This window comes from Sabethes cyaneus, chromosome 3 (assembly GCF_943734655.1).
Source record: "Sabethes cyaneus chromosome 3, idSabCyanKW18_F2, whole genome shotgun sequence".
NCBI classification, from domain to species: Eukaryota; Metazoa; Arthropoda; class Insecta; order Diptera; family Culicidae; genus Sabethes; species Sabethes cyaneus.
The window spans coordinates 137,623,068-137,641,264 of record NC_071355.1 but is presented as its reverse complement, the minus strand read 5'-3'; the positions used below and the strand labels follow the sequence as shown (position 1 = coordinate 137,641,264).

Here is an 18,197-nt window from a genome sequence, read left to right as displayed (position 1 = left end):
TCTCGTCGATCGTCGATAATAGACAACGAGTATGACGTCATCATCTTAACAGAAACCTGGCTTGACGATGAAATTACTTCGATGCAACTATTCGGTCACAGCTACAATGTATACAGGAAAGACCGCAACCCAGAACCGACTGGTAGAATACGAGGAGGCGGTGTTCTCATTGCGATCAAGAACTGATTCCATTCGTCACCGTGCCCGGTTCAGATTGACAATGAACTTGAGCATCTGTGGGTTTACATTCACTGCATAGAGCGGGTCGTATGCTTAGGTGTAGCTTATATTCCTCCTGATATGTCGAGAAACCATTCCGTCGTCGAGAAGCTTAGTAGTTCTATCTCCTCTGTATCTTTATCACTTAATGTGCATGACATACATCTGATTTTTGGTGACTTTAATCTTCCGGACCTCCGCTGGCGTGCTACTTCTTCCGGTTTTGCCGATCTAGAGCCTACATATTCAACATCTGTTAGTCATACTCTTATCGACAATATGTCAGTGCTCAACATGAAACAGCTTAACCTTAAGAGGAATTGCATGAATCGAATACTTGGTTTGTGCTTTGTAGACGAAGATGCGGTAACATTGTGTAAACTTGAAGAACCTCCTGAAGCGCTTATTTCGGTTGATCCTCTGCATCCACCGCTTTTAGCGCGTCTACACTACTTGACTCCCACACGCTTTATCGAACCACTTGACAACCAAACATTGGACTTCGCACGTGCTGACATAGATAGTTTGAAAATGGCTCTTTCATGTGTTGACTGGTCACCTGTGCTCTGTGCGGTAAATGTTGATGATACTTTGTGATTTTTTAATGATACCCTCACACAACTCTTCTCGAGATTTGTTCCGAACCGTCGACCACGAGTGTCACCACCTTGGTCTAATAGTCGTCTTCGATATTTGAAGCAAAACCGTGCCAGAGCCCTAAGGCAATATTCCAATAATCGCAACTCGTTCACCAAACAAAGGTTCAAAATCGCAAGCTCCAGCTATAAATCGTATCTTCTAACGCTCTACGGTCGGTATATACTGCGTACAGAAAATGCGTTAAAAAACCATCCCAAACGTTTTTGGTCGTTTGTCAATGATAAACGGAAACAAAGTGGTCTGCCGCCAACCATGTTTTTGGACACTGACTCTTGGAGTTCTACCCAAGAAATCTGCAACCTTTGCCAAACGCTTCAGCAGTGTATTTGACGATGTAATGCCTAGCCAACAACAAATTGAAGACGCGCTAAGAGATGTCTCCAGTGGAACGGCCAATGAGAAGCTGTGTATTTGATGATGCCGATATTATTGCTCGTTTTAGAAAAATGAAGCCTTCAACCTCGCCCGGACCTGACGGAATTCCTGCGATTATTTTAATAAAGTGCGCCGATGTTCTCTGCGCGCCTTTAAGAACAATTTCTAATCTATCCCTTACAAAAGCAGTTTTCCCATAATGCTGGAAGAAATCAGTGATGTTCCCGGTGCTGAAAACGGGTGATAAATGCAATATCTCTAACTACCGTGGAGTAACCTCTTTATGTGCCGCATCTAAACATTTTGAAATATTGGTAAACAAAGAACTTTTTAAAGCTGCGAAGTCTTACATTTCCCCGGAGCAACACGGATCCTTTCCTGGTAGATCTACCGTTACCAACCTAGTTCAGTTCTCATCACTGTGCCTCACTGTGCCTTCAAGTCGACGCGATATACACCGACCTTAAAGCAGTCTTTAATAGAGTCAACCACCATATTCTGCTTGCCAAATTCAATCGTCTGGGTGTGTCATCAAATCTAGTTCGCTTGTTCGAGTCGCATCTGACTAATCGCCGACTGTACGTCAAATTGAGATCAACGGAATCAGATGAATTTCATAATCCCTCTGGTGTCCCACAAGGCAGCAATTTAGGACCATTGTTGTTTATCATATTCTTTAATGACGTCTGCCAAGTGTTACCGAACTTACTGCAAACTTTTATATGCTGACGATCTTAAAATTTTCTGGACAATCAGTGCTCTCGCAGACTGTCAATTGTTGCAAAAAAGGGTTGACAAGTTTTACGACTGCTGCCAACGCAATTTTATGACTATCAGTGTGACGAAATGTTCTGTAATCACGTTGACGAGGAAAAAGAACCCTATTCTAGGTAGTTATAGAATAGGAAACGAAGAAATACAAAGGTCAAATGTTGTACGTCACCTCGGGGTTTTGATAGACTCAGAACTAAGTTTCCGGGAGCATTATAGTCATATCGTTGCTAAATCTCGACGGAACCTCGGGTTCATCTTCCGTATCTCAGCTGAAGCAGCCCCCCCTCTTACGCCGTCAATAAAATTGCGCTCTCTCCCCCTCTGTAAAATTGCTGATCATTTTATCTTTCCAACGACATATAAATTGTTCAGTTTCGTTCCGTAGTTTAGTAGTTACAGCAAAGATTCGTTAATTGAGCGGTTCGTTGATTGGCTAATTGGGCTGTGTGACAACTTGAATGTCAAAATTGTATGGAATTTTCGAGTTTAGAAATTTCTAACAACTGTCAGTCGGCCCAATTAGCGAATCAGCTGGAGTGCAGTCGTGGCCCAATTAACGAATTCAGGCTGTATTAGCATTTGAAATCTTTCATTTCAACGTTACACTTCTATTTTCGTTTTCACAAAGTGCTATCCAGTGCCAGATAGTAAATAAAGACGTAGTCCTACGTCAAAAAAAACCACATATAATACACTAGTATTAGAACTAGTATTAGAACTATTTCTAACTATCGAATGCTAATGCTAATGCTGATAGTTCAAAGATGAGTAGGTTTGCTTCAATTTTCCGGTGACAGCAATGTCCACCAGAAAATTTACTAGGTGCCTTCATCTTGACCAGATCTGACATAAAGTCATATCAGCTCAACTTTGCTCTACTTAACATATTTTACACCTAACTACATGAAAAATTTAAAAATCCTAATCTAATCTAATCAAATTTTAACTACATTCTATTCTACTGAAAGTTAGGCGGTTGATGAAGTACGCGACAAACCACCTTCCCATGGGAGGGTAATGTCAATGTAATAATGATCAAAAGTCAAAACAAAAGCTGTGCAACAAGAGTTTCACACAACAATTCTATTACATGGGCTATAGGAAAAATAATCTAGGCTCAGCTAAGGTACAATAATATGATGGGATTTGAAATGTAAGAAATGTTAGCAGGACTAGAATTCAGCTTTATTTCTTTATTTTTCTTCAGAAGGGAAAAGCCTGCGAAAGTGGAGCAGTGTTCGACACTCCTTCTTCCGTAAGCACAAAACCTTCATTTTTGCAACTTATGGATTTATGCATAAAAACAATACACAGATATCTCGATATGAGACATCCTCGACATAAAACAACTTCGATATAAAACAGCTCGATACAAGATAATTGTTACCCCGATAAAAGACAAATAACACATCCCAGCGATATGGGACATAATTATCAACCATTTTTACTGTGTAAATTGATTCTTGTTTCGTCCAATTTTTGACAAAGGGCTTATAAAATTGGTTACTAAAGGGGACTTTACTTTCTAGTTGTATGTCAACCATTTAGTTAAATAAGAAATGATTTAAAAATATGAAGATACAATATTATTTTACATTAAAAACACCAAAAAGTTGCAGATCGATATTGATTTAAACTTCCAATACTTTTATAGCCCTTTCAAACCTTGAATATTTCTGTCTCAGACATCGCACACTCATATATTTTGATAAATATTGATGTTTTTAGTGCCACTGAACTTAATTAAGTGAAATTGTATTGTTTTACTGGACAATGCCGTTTTAAATCCAATTAAAAGTGTGATGTGGATTTTTCACACAAAAATTAGTTTGAATTTATACTAATGATGATAGTAAATTGCTAATATTTTCAAACTGCACATATTACATCTAAAACAGGTTGAATTTGTACAGCTTTATAACCAAAACAATTAATTTTACTGAGGGAAGAACCCGAAAAATCTAATTTTATTCGTAGCTGTTCGTAGTATCCGCTCCACAGCGGGGATTTTTTCGAAAAAAAAGGGCTTTACATCTATATCTCAGAATGCCGCTGAGCTAGGATCAAAACAAAGATATTTTTATATTTTACCCTACGATTCTCGCTATGAAGAGATGTAAAAGTCCATATCTCCAGATTCCGCTGAGATAAAATTGATCTTTTTTCGCCAAAAATAAGCTATCTTCAAGAGAAACATGGTATTCGTTTACGGCACATGGTTGTCTCTTGAAGTTTTGGTCAAATATATGGCATTTTACCCTAGTTCAATGATTAACAATAAAAGTGAATATCTCTGGATTCCGCTGAAATAAATTAAATCTTTTTTCCCCAAGGAAAGTTATTTTTATATGCATTTGAAAAGTTTAGTGTTTGTTTACAGCATCTATTTGTTTGTGGTAGTTTTGGTCAAATAAAAATCATGCTACCTTAAGTTGGCGACGTCAACTGAGAAAGTTAGGGTAAAATGACTGATGTTGCCGCAAACAAGTACCCTGCCATCAGAATCAACATGAAGTTAGCTTTCTTTTGGCAAAAAAAGATCCCAGCGGATTCCAGAGTTATTGATCAATATAGCTCTGTATTCGTAGAAAAGTAGGGTAAAATCCCTTTTATTAGGCCAAAGCTGCTAGGACAGACCCGTGCCCTAAATGAAGATCACACCATTGAAATCCTCATGAAAATATCTTTCTTTTGGCGGCATTTAGAAATATAGACTTTTTTACTAACAAATCTCCACTGTGCACTTCTTCAAAACGTAAACTTCGAACACTTAGTTTATCTAATATCTTTGATCTTTGAATGTGCATTACCATTTGACTATTTAGTAAATTTAGTAAATATATGCCTTACACTTCTAACCACGAAAAAGGAAGGTAAACATTCTAAAATTGTTAAAATAATGCAAAAGAAGAAACAGCAACTTGTCATGTCATGCCATTCCAGAGACTATAGATTACAGAGGCGACAAGGCACTCAAAAACCGCTAAATTTTGAACCAAACTCTCAGTTATACTCAGCCATACTGGATAGATGACATTCTAACTAACATGGTGGTGTACAATAAGCATAGTACGTTATCTTACTAGTGGTACTAACGCGCATTCTATTCTAAAGTGTTCGATGTTTAAATCAAAACGGTAGTTTTCAACAACGCTAGAGCTAAACCTTATTCCACATGCTGCGGCAGAACGATGTTCCTAAATCCAATAATTCTAAAAGTTGTGAAAAGCTAATTGCTCAAATAATAATAAATAGTTTAAAAAACGTAAACATACGAAATTGGCGACCGTTAAAGCAAAAAAAAATTCGAAAGAATATAATTCGGTATAATTCGATATAAGACAACTGTAATCATAAATTGTCTTATGTCGAGGTATCCCGGTACTCGGTAGTATATGTCTTTAAATTTGCACCAAAATTATGATCTAAATAATCTCTGTGTGGTTCAACTAAATACTAAATGGTCGGATCGAAGAAGAAAATATACTAATAACCTAGATACCATTGACAATAAAATAATAAATATTTAAATAAAGTTCTTGTAAACTGATATAATAATGGAAAACATTGGAATGTTCATATTGCAGTTTTTACACGAATAGAGCATCTATTTTCTTAGTATAAGGCATAAAAAAGTATAAAACATATTGTAAACAACTTTAACTAGTAATATTCAATCACAAACATAAATAAAACGTTGTAAAACAATGTTATTGCAAAAATTTGGATTTCTCAACCTGCAGCATAGCCAACCCATATTAACATAACAATTTTTATATCTTCACGGTACATATATATATAAATAGTCTTCGATGTTGAAGAGCATTGAAGACATTTAAGATTTAAGAGAGATGGCAATTTTGTTACACTTTGGTTAAGCCGTTATGATTTGACTTACTAATAGTAAATAGTATCAACTACTGTTGCTACTGTTCTTTCTGCAGCTATCAGCATCAATGATCAGTACTGCAGCTAACGTACTCAGACTTAAATATTTGTCATCCCTCATTCGCCAATCAGTTATCTTTTAAACACCAATATTATATCAACCGAATGAAAGCGTGATTTATCTTATCTAATTTTGAAAGCTATAAAACTTAGCTCAAGTATCTCACAGGTGTTAATCTTTAACTCTCATTGCAATAGAAAAGTTTGCTGCTGGCAGCTGTAGAACGTAGTAATGAAACCGATATTTGGAGTTTATCAACAAGGAGGCAGGCTATACTATCTAAAATATTATCTAATGTTATGTTTACTGTATATTCGAAAGGTATGTATTCACAATATTTTGCCCCTTCGAACAATTCTGAGTTGACTAATATAAAAATGTCTTATATTTCAGTTACAACAAAAACTCACCAAACAAAGCGACAATCTCAAAGATGAAGGTTTGGACAAACCACAATTGCTTTCAGATAACGTTCATGTAAGTTACAATGGAGTTTACTGATAAATATATGATAGTATCGGAATAAATGTATCTAGTCATTCCGATTGAATTTTTGAAACATTATAAAAAAATCGATTTAATCCACCTAGCGGTGTGACTAGGTCTTTCTACTACCACAATAATTATTTTTTGATTTCTCAGGAACATCTATGATTAACTTGACTCCGTTTCTTATTTCTCAAATTCCTTAAAAGTAAAGTTCACAACACACTGTGTACAATAATTATATTTTCTTTCCTTCGTGATTTGGCAGTAATGGCGGACAATTTGATGTGATGTGTGAGATGAGATATGTCAAACCAGTGCAAATAAGATACGATTTAGTTTGAGGTGATTGTTGCATTCACCGGCAGAATTTTCGGCACTAATAAACCCTCCAATATCGCGGTAGCTGTTAGCTGTGTTAGTAGTAGTTACAACCAATTGAGGAGGGGGAAGTTTACCAAGCCTATAAACACATGGATCGATGGTATCTTTGTGGGTCTTCTAAATGTTCAGGAGTTCAGGAGCATATATGGAAGTAGATTGGGCATACTTTGCAACGAGGAGCGATTGAAATTGATTGAGCTCTCTTGTGACAGCTCACTCTTTGAAGAAATTAAGCAGATGTAAGCAGTTACTTACACTTCAAGTAAAAAACAGTACGCTTTTTGTGCCAGAGGCACAGAGATAGTGGAAACATTGAAAATAAATATTGAAAATACCTGCTAGATGGGTGTTCACGGAGTTTATCATAAAGATTGGTCAAACATTTACATATGAACGGATCAAATTTTCACCATCCGACAATACTTCCAGGAATGTCAGAGGCACGTTGTACGCCCAGGTATAACATTTTGTGGGTTTGTTGGTTCAAACGCCTCCCAGTAGAAAATTTGTTCTACAATTTGAAGCTTGAAATTTCTTCTACCAGCTGCTTGGAGCACAGGAAAATTTACGGGATTAGTTCTAGGTCGGCTGCATTAAACTCAATCTTGGGTTACCAACTTTCACAAGATGGTAATCTCCCCAAGTAGTGTCTGCTGCTCGTGATTCATATACAGTCAAGTCTCGTTTTACGTTCACTATTGGAGGACGTAAAAAAAATGGGTCGTAAAAAAGGAGGACGTTTATTCAAATTTTAGACGTAAAACGAGATGACGATAATTCAAATTTCGGACGCAAAAATGTTGACGCTGAAGGAATGGACGTAAATTCTAGATTCTAGTGTACCTCTGCTGCTCTTCGCTTCCAGCTTTTGCTCCTTCAAATATCGTTCGCAATGGTGGGCATGTCCTCCGTAAGCATCGTTAAATCCATAAAAACTACCGGTCTAATAAGGGCTGTGTATTTTGTCAGCATCGTACGATGGCTATCGTTTGCTGGCGGATGGTAGCGTTTTGCGAAGAGCAAAGTAGAGTCGATCTAGTGCTTAAATGCGCGGCAAGATCTCCTTATTTGTGTTATCCGCGGCTACCAGCGATCCCAAATACACAAACTCATCTTCCACTTCTGGTTCGTCACCGTCAATGATTACCATCCACGAAAAGTGCACATTCGTCCCTTTGAGCCTCTACCAATCATATATATGGTCTGCGACGCATTTACTCCCAGCCCTACTAGCCATCACTTTCAGCGCGAAGTTTCAGCCTACAATATCAAAGTTATCTGCGTAGCCAACAAGTTTTCTACCTTCACTGAAAATTGAGTCTCTCGTTTCGATTTCGCGTCTGTCATGGACTCGATTCTAGTCTCTCCCAGCCGAGATTGGAATATACAACGTAACACGATGCCAACTGGAAGGCGCAATTTCAACATTTACCTTCTTTCATTTCAATTCGATTTTTTTTGTGAAATGAAGTAACCAAATATAGCTTTCGAACGAAAATAATTCTCTATTTCCTGAATAAACTCCTCAAGGTTAGGCTATGTCAAATTTATTTTGTTAAACCCCCCATAAGAAAAATTTTTGGCTACACCCCTAGGTTGCACACATCGTGGATGACTATATAATCGCATTATATACCTGGCTACGTCCGAACAACCGCATGCGTAGTGGATAGAAATGTTAGTGATAGCATCTACTTTTGAAAGTGCAGGGAGCTCATACTACTTACATAGATGTTACAGGAAAACAGAGGATATCGTGTTAGTAGGGCAAGGTAAACAATAAGTTTTGCAAGTTTCTGAGGAGTTCATGGGTGTTTTAATATACAAATTTTCCTCACAGTAAAGTAGAAAACAACTCCCCCCATTGCTTAGCCTGATAAAGTAAAGCGGATAGCATTTAAATATTCGCCATCACTACAAACCATTTCGCCGAATACAATTTTGCGGAACACCAATTCTCGGTTGACCATAACGCGGAATATAGAGTTTCGCAGAATACCATTTCACGAAAAACCTTACGCGGGGTGTACCAATTCACGGAAAATCTTTTCGTAGAAAGTACCATTTGGCAGGGGTGACCCGACTGAAGGAAAGTAATAGAGGTCAGCAGATCTAGGAAAATAAATAATCCTAGATAGAGATGATCTCTACGGGGGGTTATTGACTAATGTTTCATGAAAGAGTCTAAAATTTCCCGAGTTCGATTAGTTTCTGAGCTACGCAAAAATTGCTGTTTTTTTATATGAGAGTCCTTGTCCCCCGACCACAGGGGTGAGGGGTCTCAAACCTTCATAAAAAAATTCCTGCCTCCAAAAACACCCACATGCCAAATATGGTTCCATTTGATTGATTAGTTCTCGAATTATGAGGAAAATTGTATTTCATTTGTATAGGAGCCCCCGCATCCTACAGTGGGAAGGAGTCCTTATTCAGGATATAAAAAATTCTTGCTTCCAAAAACCTTCACATGCCAAATTTGGTTCCACTTGTTTGATTAGTTCTCGAGTTATGAGGCAATTTGTATTTCATTTGTATGAGAACTCCCCTCCTAAAAAGGTAAGGGGTCCTAATTCATCATAGAAAAAAATTCTTACTTCCAAAAATAGCCACATGCCAAATATGGTTCCATTTGATTGATTAGTTCTCGAATTATAAGGAAATTTATATTTCATATGTATAGGAGAACCACCTCCTAAAGTGGAGAGGGGTCTTAATTCACCATAGAAAAAACTCCAAAAACACCTACATGTAAAATTTTGTTCCATTTGCTTGATTAGTTCTTCAGAAATTTGTGCTTCATTTGTATGGGAGCCCCCCCTCTTAGTAGGGGGTGGGGTCTCTAACCATTATAGGAACCTTCCCTGGCTCCAAAAACCCCTATATGCAAATTTTCACGCCGATCGGCTCAGTAGTTTTCGATTCTATAAGGAACATAGGGACAGACAGACAGAAATCCATTTTTATAGGGATTTGGCCTATTATCACCCTCTTCGATACATTTTAAATTATGCTGTCGGCCATTATATTCCATGAAAAGCTGAATACGTATTAGCTCATATGTATAAATGTTCATTTTAATGTTAATTGTTTATTACAAATACATAAATAAAAAAACAAATTATTTTTGACATTAGTGTGTTTTGTATTATTATTAGGCGGTAGATGCAGTTTACTTCAACGGAACTCAATCAGACTTATCTTGGATCGTATGTGGTACAGCCAGGAGGAGAAACAATCTCGTCAACGGATTTCTTTATCTAAAAGTGGCAGGCTTCAGCGACAAGTTATTGGTATCTCCTAGATTACCCGATACATGTATGTATCAAACAGAGGACGAATTTGGACAATATCAAGTGGAAGGACTTAAATTGTATCCGTTAGAGCCGATGAAGTCATGGAAACTGGAATACACCGGAAAAATGCGATTTGAAAATGACCATTCGCAGCTTCTTGATGTGAATTTAGAAGCGAAATGGACAACCAACTTTTCGTATTTTAATTTCGCTTCCGACATGGATGCTACGTCAATTGCTCGTGCCACGGCGAAAGAATTATGGTCTAGAGAGCATTTTAAAAACTTGAAAAAGTTAGACCTGAGACAGGAAAGTGTGCATGGAAATTCACAGTTTCTGTTTTGCAGATATCATCAAACACATTACGAGCATTACGGGTTTCTAACCGGAAGCGTTCATATAAATGGTGCAAAATATGAACTTAGTTTGGATTGCATGAGAGATCACAGCTTTGGTACGTTTTGGTTATTATAGTATCTCACCTGCGGGTGCATCAAATTCAATTATATTGTTTAGGTGAACAAAGGAACTGGAAACACTTCCACCGATATGTCATGCATTTTATACATCTTGAGAATGGCGACCGCATTACAGTCGGTGCGATTTGCATGCCCAATACTTTTTCTAGGTAAAACTTTTTATTTATTTATTCATTGCTTCATTTCCTTATTTATTCTTCTTCTTCTATTGGCCTTATGCCTAAATAAAAATTAAATCTAGTATGAATAAGACGGGCCGATTTCATTTGGAATTGGCAAAAAATACATTATCTTTTTTCAAATTTTCAAAGTAAAATTAAAATATAAACTCAAACAAACATAAAAATTTCACATAAACACATTAAGTATATCTTGTTTTATTATTTTTATTAAATTTTATTGTTTTTAATTTATAGTTTAGAAGTTGGCTTTTTGAGTTTTCCGAATAACAAAGGGAATCTTGCAATTAGTAATGTCTACATGAATTTGTATCACTACGGAGAGCAAGGTTGTCCACCGGTGGATTACGCATTTCAATTTGCCGCAGGTACTGTAAAATTCCACTCCATTAACACAATTTTCATTGCTGAAAGAAGTTTTAATACAACTAATTCAATTCTCTATTTATCTGGCTGTTTTTTGATACTATCTATGAATAAAATAATGTGGCAGACTTTGTTAACACGCTAGTTCATTGCTATCAAAAAACATGGTTTAATAGTAATATCGTCTTGATTCCTAAGTGATCAATTTCACTCATAAATGTAATTTTTTATTTTGCAGAGATAGTTTAGTTGGGTCTAAAATTGGGTATAAAATGGGGAAGGCAAATGAAGAAGCGTCCAACATAGCTCCAGCCATCCCAAGCCCCTACCTAGCGCCTCCACGTGGCCTTACCCGGTAATGCTCTATTAAGTAGCGAAGCTAGGAGGTGCGATGATGGTTCCCGGCTGCCTGATCTCAAAACTGCGGGTTTGGATGACGGTGTAGCCAGACGACATTGTTACTAGGTAAGCTTAACCTAAGTTATTCTAATTATTTGTTTCGTTTTAGTTCATGAAGCAAGCACTTTCTACTGTACAGTGAAAGCTCTGGCCGAAGAAAGTTTAAATAATGCTCATGGATACCAAAAGAAAAAATTAAATTAATAATGGAAGCACTCATGTAAACTCAAATGATGCAACTCTATTCCATTCGAAGGACTGCTGTTGAGATTGTTCTATTTTTGTCCATATATCTTCATATAATGTATATTCTGTATAAAATATCTGTTATATATTTTATTACATTGCCATGTACCATCATCATCGTAAAGGGGAAGGAGCATTAGGGTATCGAATGAATCGAAGACTGGATAAGGGATGTGGTAACCAGCCCAAGCCATATAAAGTCGGAGAGGATTTTGATACGCCCTTCTAGCATACAAATTATGACGCAAGATAAGTTTGCACGGCGAAGTTATGTATCTAGAAACCAGAAGTCTATGCTGGAAGGAGTGTGTTATATTCCCGTGGAATCATATAAGCGATATTGCTTATAGATCCACCCAAACCCTTTTGGTCCTTGACATGAAAGTTGCTAGGTAGATAAATTCGATTCTGCATTAATTCTACTTGCATACAATGGGAAACCCTTGAGGTGATGTGGCTACCCCCATACATACATACATAATTTAGTTGGATCTAAAATTAAACAATTTATATAAAATGTACATGACTACGCGTGCAGGGCGCTATATTTCAGCATATTATTGTTGATAGGAAGAAATGCTTATCAACTTAGGGACTATATTGGCACGCTTCGATTTTTAATTTCAGGTATAATAAATTTAAGTTTGTCATCAGGTTTTCGACTCACCGTAAATATCGCAAGTGCATAATATTTCTCGATATAAATTTTCAAACTATGGTTCATTATGTACATAGTACCATTACCATTATATTTCATTTATAAAAAAAGGTGTATTTTTGATCTTAATTTTCTTAATTACTGGCTTTACAAGAAAATTTCTGAATATCCAGGTTAGTCTCATACAAACGGTGCTTTCATACTGAGGATCGTTTCGTATGGTAATTTAGCATCGTTTGCTTTCGTGTCTCGCTCGGTGCATTTTTCCGACAGCGATCGTTTTAAAAGGCCGTTTAGAATTCATTTGAGCACACTTAGCAATGGTGCTCTTACAAACGGCAACTTTTATTGAAATCTTATAAACGTGCATTTCAATCGTGAAATCTGTTATCTTGGAACATCGCGCGTTATTTCTATCATATGATTATTAAATATCAAAAACTTGATAGCTTTTATACAGCTCCCTAATAAAGTAGTCTGAGTTTTTAAGCAAGTTTTATGATCGAAGGATGCCAAAAGGTATCTCGCGCAGTCAATGTTTTTGATAAATTGCCAAATAGACACGTTTGTCTCAGGACAGCTTTCGTGCATAGACACAAATGTCTATCGGTATTTAATAACAGACCGCATGATTTCGAATTAATCGAATATGTTGATAGCACATAACTTTCGCCGGTAAACTGGTTTCTCAAAGTTTTTTCTTATATTGGTTGTCGGATCTTCACTACCTGTTTCGCAATGGCCACGCAACTAAAAACGTCCTCAAATCGTACGCGAGCTCGAATGACAGTGATTGCACCACCTGCCTCGGTGGATCCAGATCAATTCCTTTCTATTAACAACAACTCCTTCCTGTGACACTTGTGGCTGATGTAGAGGATTCCTCTGTCTCCAGTAGCAGCAAGTGTCGGACTAACATTCCTTTCCCTCCCAAATTAACCTGCACGGGCATGGCCAGCTTTGCTATTGATCATCACATAGAATTAGTCCATCACAAAATGCACACTGAGAATGATATGCTACTCCCAAGCATCATTCTGATGGTTCTTTGTGCAATCTCAGCTAATCTAGATCAATGGCGGGCAACTCACGGGCGGTCAAACTATGCTATGCTATTCTAATTTATATAAAATGTACATGACAATGTCGTGTAACCAACACTACAGTAGGGTAAGACGGGGCAAAGAGCTCAAACTGCGTTAGATTAAAAAATATCAGTATTTTAACTCCAATGCGCTATGTACATAACATTTTTGGATATTTTCTAAAGAATCGTGGAGATACTGAGCATTAGAAAACATTTTTCCTATTTTTCCAAGATCTTTTTTTCTGATAGTGGAAAAACACCGAGGCAAAAGGTGTCAATCAACGGGGCAAAGTGTGTCATGGTGTAGAGTACGATGGTTTAAATTTGTCGGATCCAGCAAAATTATTTAAAACAGTGAAAAACAATTGTATTTGCATGTTTAAGAAAATTAGTGCAAGCTTTAAAGTTTTCCGTAACGTGAATTCAATATTTTCGACACGTTGTTTTAAACATTTCACCGCTTGGTCTATTTTACAGCTCATGCCTTTTTTGCTCAATCGTTGTTATTTAATGCACACATATATGTCATAAAGGTAATCTAGATTGAGGGATAGAAATTTCGAAGCAATATTTTTCTAACTTTACATTTAAACCCACGCCTCAGGCTGATGTGACACACTTTGCCCCAAAGCATGTTATTGGAATAAACATGAAAATTGACGCTCGCTTGCAAATAAATAGCCTGCAAATCACTTTTCTTTGCAGTCGGTAAACATAAATAAATAACACGGTGTGACAAAAAAATTTTTTTTTAATATACTTTGCAAGTGACCTAGTGTACGTTGTTAGTCACACCTAGTACATTATAAAAATACATATGACATCATCCTAACACCCCCAAAATTTCAAGTTATTCCAAAAAAACGTTTTTTGGCTAGGTGTACATATACTACCATGAATAACTGATTAATTTTCCAAGCAATTTTAAGTTTTTTATACATTTTTGGAAAGCTTAGAGGATAAGCTTTCAGGATATATATACATTCACTATGGTTCTACAAAAGTTAGACGAGATTTTTTCAATTAAATATGAAATTTAACTAAAAAATTAAAATTTTTCTCACTTTAGGGGTCCTTAAAGTGACCTTAAAAATGACCCACATTCCTAAGCTCAACATCACTTGTTTTATATCCAATCCTAAGGCTTTTGGTCAAAATTTTAGCCAAATCGGTCAACATTTGCAAATTTGAGACCATTTTTAAGAGTTGTAGAATTGGTTCCCATATATCACCCGCCTAAACTTACAACTGAGCATCTTGTACACGATGTAAGATAATTTTTAAGTAGTAGGTAACTGATAGCTTGCTGGTTATTTTTTATCCCTGATATAAAAAGGTACTGATAAGAGGTTTGAAAGAAAAATATCTCAAATGCGGAATATTGTCTTAGGACATAGAAAAATTCACTGACACACTTTGCCCCGTCCTACCCTTATTTTAAAATTGAATCATCTTCTTAAATATGTTTCTATTTAAAAATACTTAAAAAATACTCGAAAAAGTAATCAATTTCACCCGAGTTTACGGCAGTTGAGTTCGTATTAGGCTTTAGAAATGACACGCAGAGTGATGAATGACCCTCTGGGTTAAAACCACTTTAATATAAAAAATGACACGTAATGCATCATTGAAGATAACTAACAGCAATAATTATTATTGTGAAACCCTTACACCATCATCTTCCGCTCCTTCCCTTTTACTCCTGGTCAAAATCTGTTAGTTCCTATCGACTCTTTGTATCACCAATTTCTTCTACCGTTCCCTCCATAAATTGTAAAAAATACCTTTATGAAAACTTATCTATTATCAACTAATTTTAACATCAGTCCCGGCGTAGTGGTCAGCAATCACGCCTCTCACGCCGAGGACCCTGGTTCAAATCCCAACCCCGCAGAAGTTACGAATGACATAAACTGTTAAAGTGACTATCATCTACAAAAAATATCACTTATTGTTTCAGGTAATAGTTAAAGTTTATTATTTCATTCCAACATTTTGCTTGAAACGAATATTTTGTATCCAATCCTAACAACCCACTTATTTTACCCCCATCTTTGTATGATTGCCTAAATGTATTTTTTTTCATACGATCATGCGATTATCATCATACGATTTATAAATGCAAAGGGATAGGTGGTAGTCGCGACGTGCAAAGCAAAGCCAAACGTCCTGTTGAGAACTTGACCCTTCTTTATCGACAGACTTCGCGGCCGGCTATTAGAGTACAGGACAGCAGTCGCGACATGCAAGAGTGCATTTTATCCCGACTATTTTGCATTTTCAGACCTTCAGCTCAATATCATAAATCATTAGACAAGCCTTTTTTATTTTTTTTGCGTAAATGATATAAAAACTTTTAAGTAGTGCTCATGAGATTATCTTTAGTACATAAGATAGGAATTGGTTTTGAGCGTTAACCAGAAAACATTTCCTTAACCGGTGCATATTACCCCAGATGAAGGTTCCCCCATCTTTCTTTATTCATTTGACTAGTTGCAATTTGTTTCAATTTAAATGCCCTGCTGAATGATGAAACATTTAATTTTAAATCATTAAATACATTCCAGATAAACGTGTTTATACGGTTAAAGTAAAGGCAGTTATTGGTCCAGAGTTTTACATTGGAACAGAAAGTGAATGTCGAATCGTAGAGCAGTTGTGCATTTTCGACGTTAACGGCATAAAAGGATGGGGAGCTGCGGAGTGGCAATATAGAAATAATAGCAGAATTTTAAATTAACCAAAGTGACCATAAACTTATAATCTTATGTTAACAATATTTTAACATTCTTGTTATATATGTAGTTGTAGTCTCGATCATACAAATGTATATTTTATCATTATCGTGAACAAACTTGGTGATGCGGCAGAAAGCCGCATTGTAATATTCCCTCGCAGTTAGCTTCTATTGTCCAGCCGAATTTAGCCACAAAAGACTATTGTCCGTTCGACCAAACGTGATACGCAGGAGCTATTGTTCTGAACGTGGAATAAATCTATTTATTACAAGTGTATAAAAGGCGATCAATAAATAGCAATGAGTATTCAGTGCACTAGCAGCCACCGCCGCTGGCAGATGGTTGTCTCCAGATATCTCGTGTTTCATTTATTGTGTGAAGAAGCCAGTTCCGTTAGTAAACGGACTACCCTAACGACGATCACGAACACTTAGTTGACCGTCTACACGCGTTCTATCGGCGATCCGTATGAGATGACATCATGGCTGGTATAAAATAATGAAAGTTAAAAAGCAACCGATAACGACCCCGGATAAACCTAACTTTCGGATTACGTCAAAGCGGTTGCCGCCGATCAACTATTTGCATGAGTTTGCCAAAATACAAATTGCGCGAATAGCTACGTTGCGGCCAATCGGAAGACCTCGTGGAACAGTACTTCCACCGACTCGAGAGCACGCGGAATTCAAGATGGATAGCTTTAAGCGACCGGTCACGTTGGATTTACCAGGAAATTTGGCCGAACACTGGAAAAAGTTTAAACAGCAGCTGGAATTTTTCATAATCGCTATTGGGTATGCTACAATGAAATTTATTCGCGTTGGAAGTTTTATGACCGCCATCAGTCAGAAAATAAACCATTTGAACATTTTCTGACCGATCTGCGTATGTTGGTAAAAGATTAGAATTCTCTGGAGGAGGAAAAAATGATTCGAGATCGTATAATGTTTGGCTGCCATAGCACTGATGTGAGAAACAAATTAATTACCAATGACCATTGGCGTAGCTAGGTAACTTCTTTGGAGGGAGCCTTCCAAAAAAACAACGGTTTTTTATTTCGAAGTTACTGTTGGAATTCGCAAGATATGATTTTTTAAAGTATTGTAATCCGAAAAAATACTATTTTTTTAAATGCTGATTGTAAACATAGTTTGCAATAGCAAAAAATGACTTTCTACCAGATATGTTCACTATTCCACAAGCTTTCAAAATTGGTATACCATACCTCCTCTCGACTGTTTTTCAATAGTTAAATAGTGCATTTTTAAACAACTATCTGAGTGCCCGGTCTTACTCGGGGCGCCTTTATCTCACAGCCACTTGTACAGCAGTTATTGTAACCGAAATGCTTATAATGCAAAAATATAACGCTTGTTCCTCTTTTGGACGTTCCTCCCCATTTGTCAGCTCCCCCTCTTTTGTCTACCCGGGCATTTACACATCTGTTTTCTTTACGGAAATCCCTATAAAACCCTATAAAGAAAGAGAAACAAAGACATTTATCCAATTTGCACCTTCCGCTAACAACACCTTCCGCTAATAACTCTTATGTCAAGGAACATGTGTGTCAAGTTTGATGAATAACAGCCCAGGCATTTCGGAGTTATGGCCTCCCCCCTGTTATGAAGCGTCCCCCCTTTATTTCGGAGTTATGGTCCCTCTCTATTACTTCCCTTCCCCCCTTTGTCAACCGCCGTGCTAATTCCCTGATGTCAAGGAACATGTGTGCCAAGTTTGATAAAGAACAGTCAAGGCGTTTCGGAGTTATGGCCTCCCCCCATTAGGGACCCTCCTCCCCTATCAGGGAACCTCCCTCCCTCGTTTTTGTTTACCCCCCAGTGCTGATTATCTTATGTCAAGGAACAATTGTGCCAAGTTTGATGAATAACCATACAGGCATTTCGG

The 18,197-nt window shown here is 37.0% G+C and overlaps 1 protein-coding gene across 1 annotated transcript; it reads left to right on the top strand.

Annotated features, from left to right (window-relative positions):
* The first annotated feature begins 6,208 nt into the window (after positions 1 to 6,208).
* Positions 6,209 to 16,294, top strand: LOC128740186 (uncharacterized). Its single transcript, XM_053835715.1, has 7 exons — positions 6,209 to 6,298; positions 6,371 to 6,454; positions 10,003 to 10,433; positions 10,488 to 10,594; positions 10,657 to 10,768; positions 11,036 to 11,166; positions 16,122 to 16,294. Exons 1-7 carry the CDS (start codon positions 6,209 to 6,211, stop codon positions 16,292 to 16,294), a joined length of 1,128 nt encoding a protein of 375 aa, XP_053691690.1.
* The last annotated feature ends 1,903 nt before the right edge of the window (positions 16,295 to 18,197 follow it).

Bases quoted from the DNA above. Each gene is read 5' to 3' on its own strand.
- LOC128740186 (XM_053835715.1), top strand. From the start codon at position 6,209: ATGAAACCGATATTTGGAGTTTATCAACAAGGAGGCAGGCTATACTAT. The intron at 10,434-10,487 runs GTTAGACCTGAG...TCTGTTTTGCAG, and splicing joins CATTTTAAAAACTTGAAAAA to ATATCATCAAACACATTACG. The intron at 10,769-11,035 runs GTAAAACTTTTT...TTTAATTTATAG, and splicing joins ATGCCCAATACTTTTTCTAG to TTTAGAAGTTGGCTTTTTGA.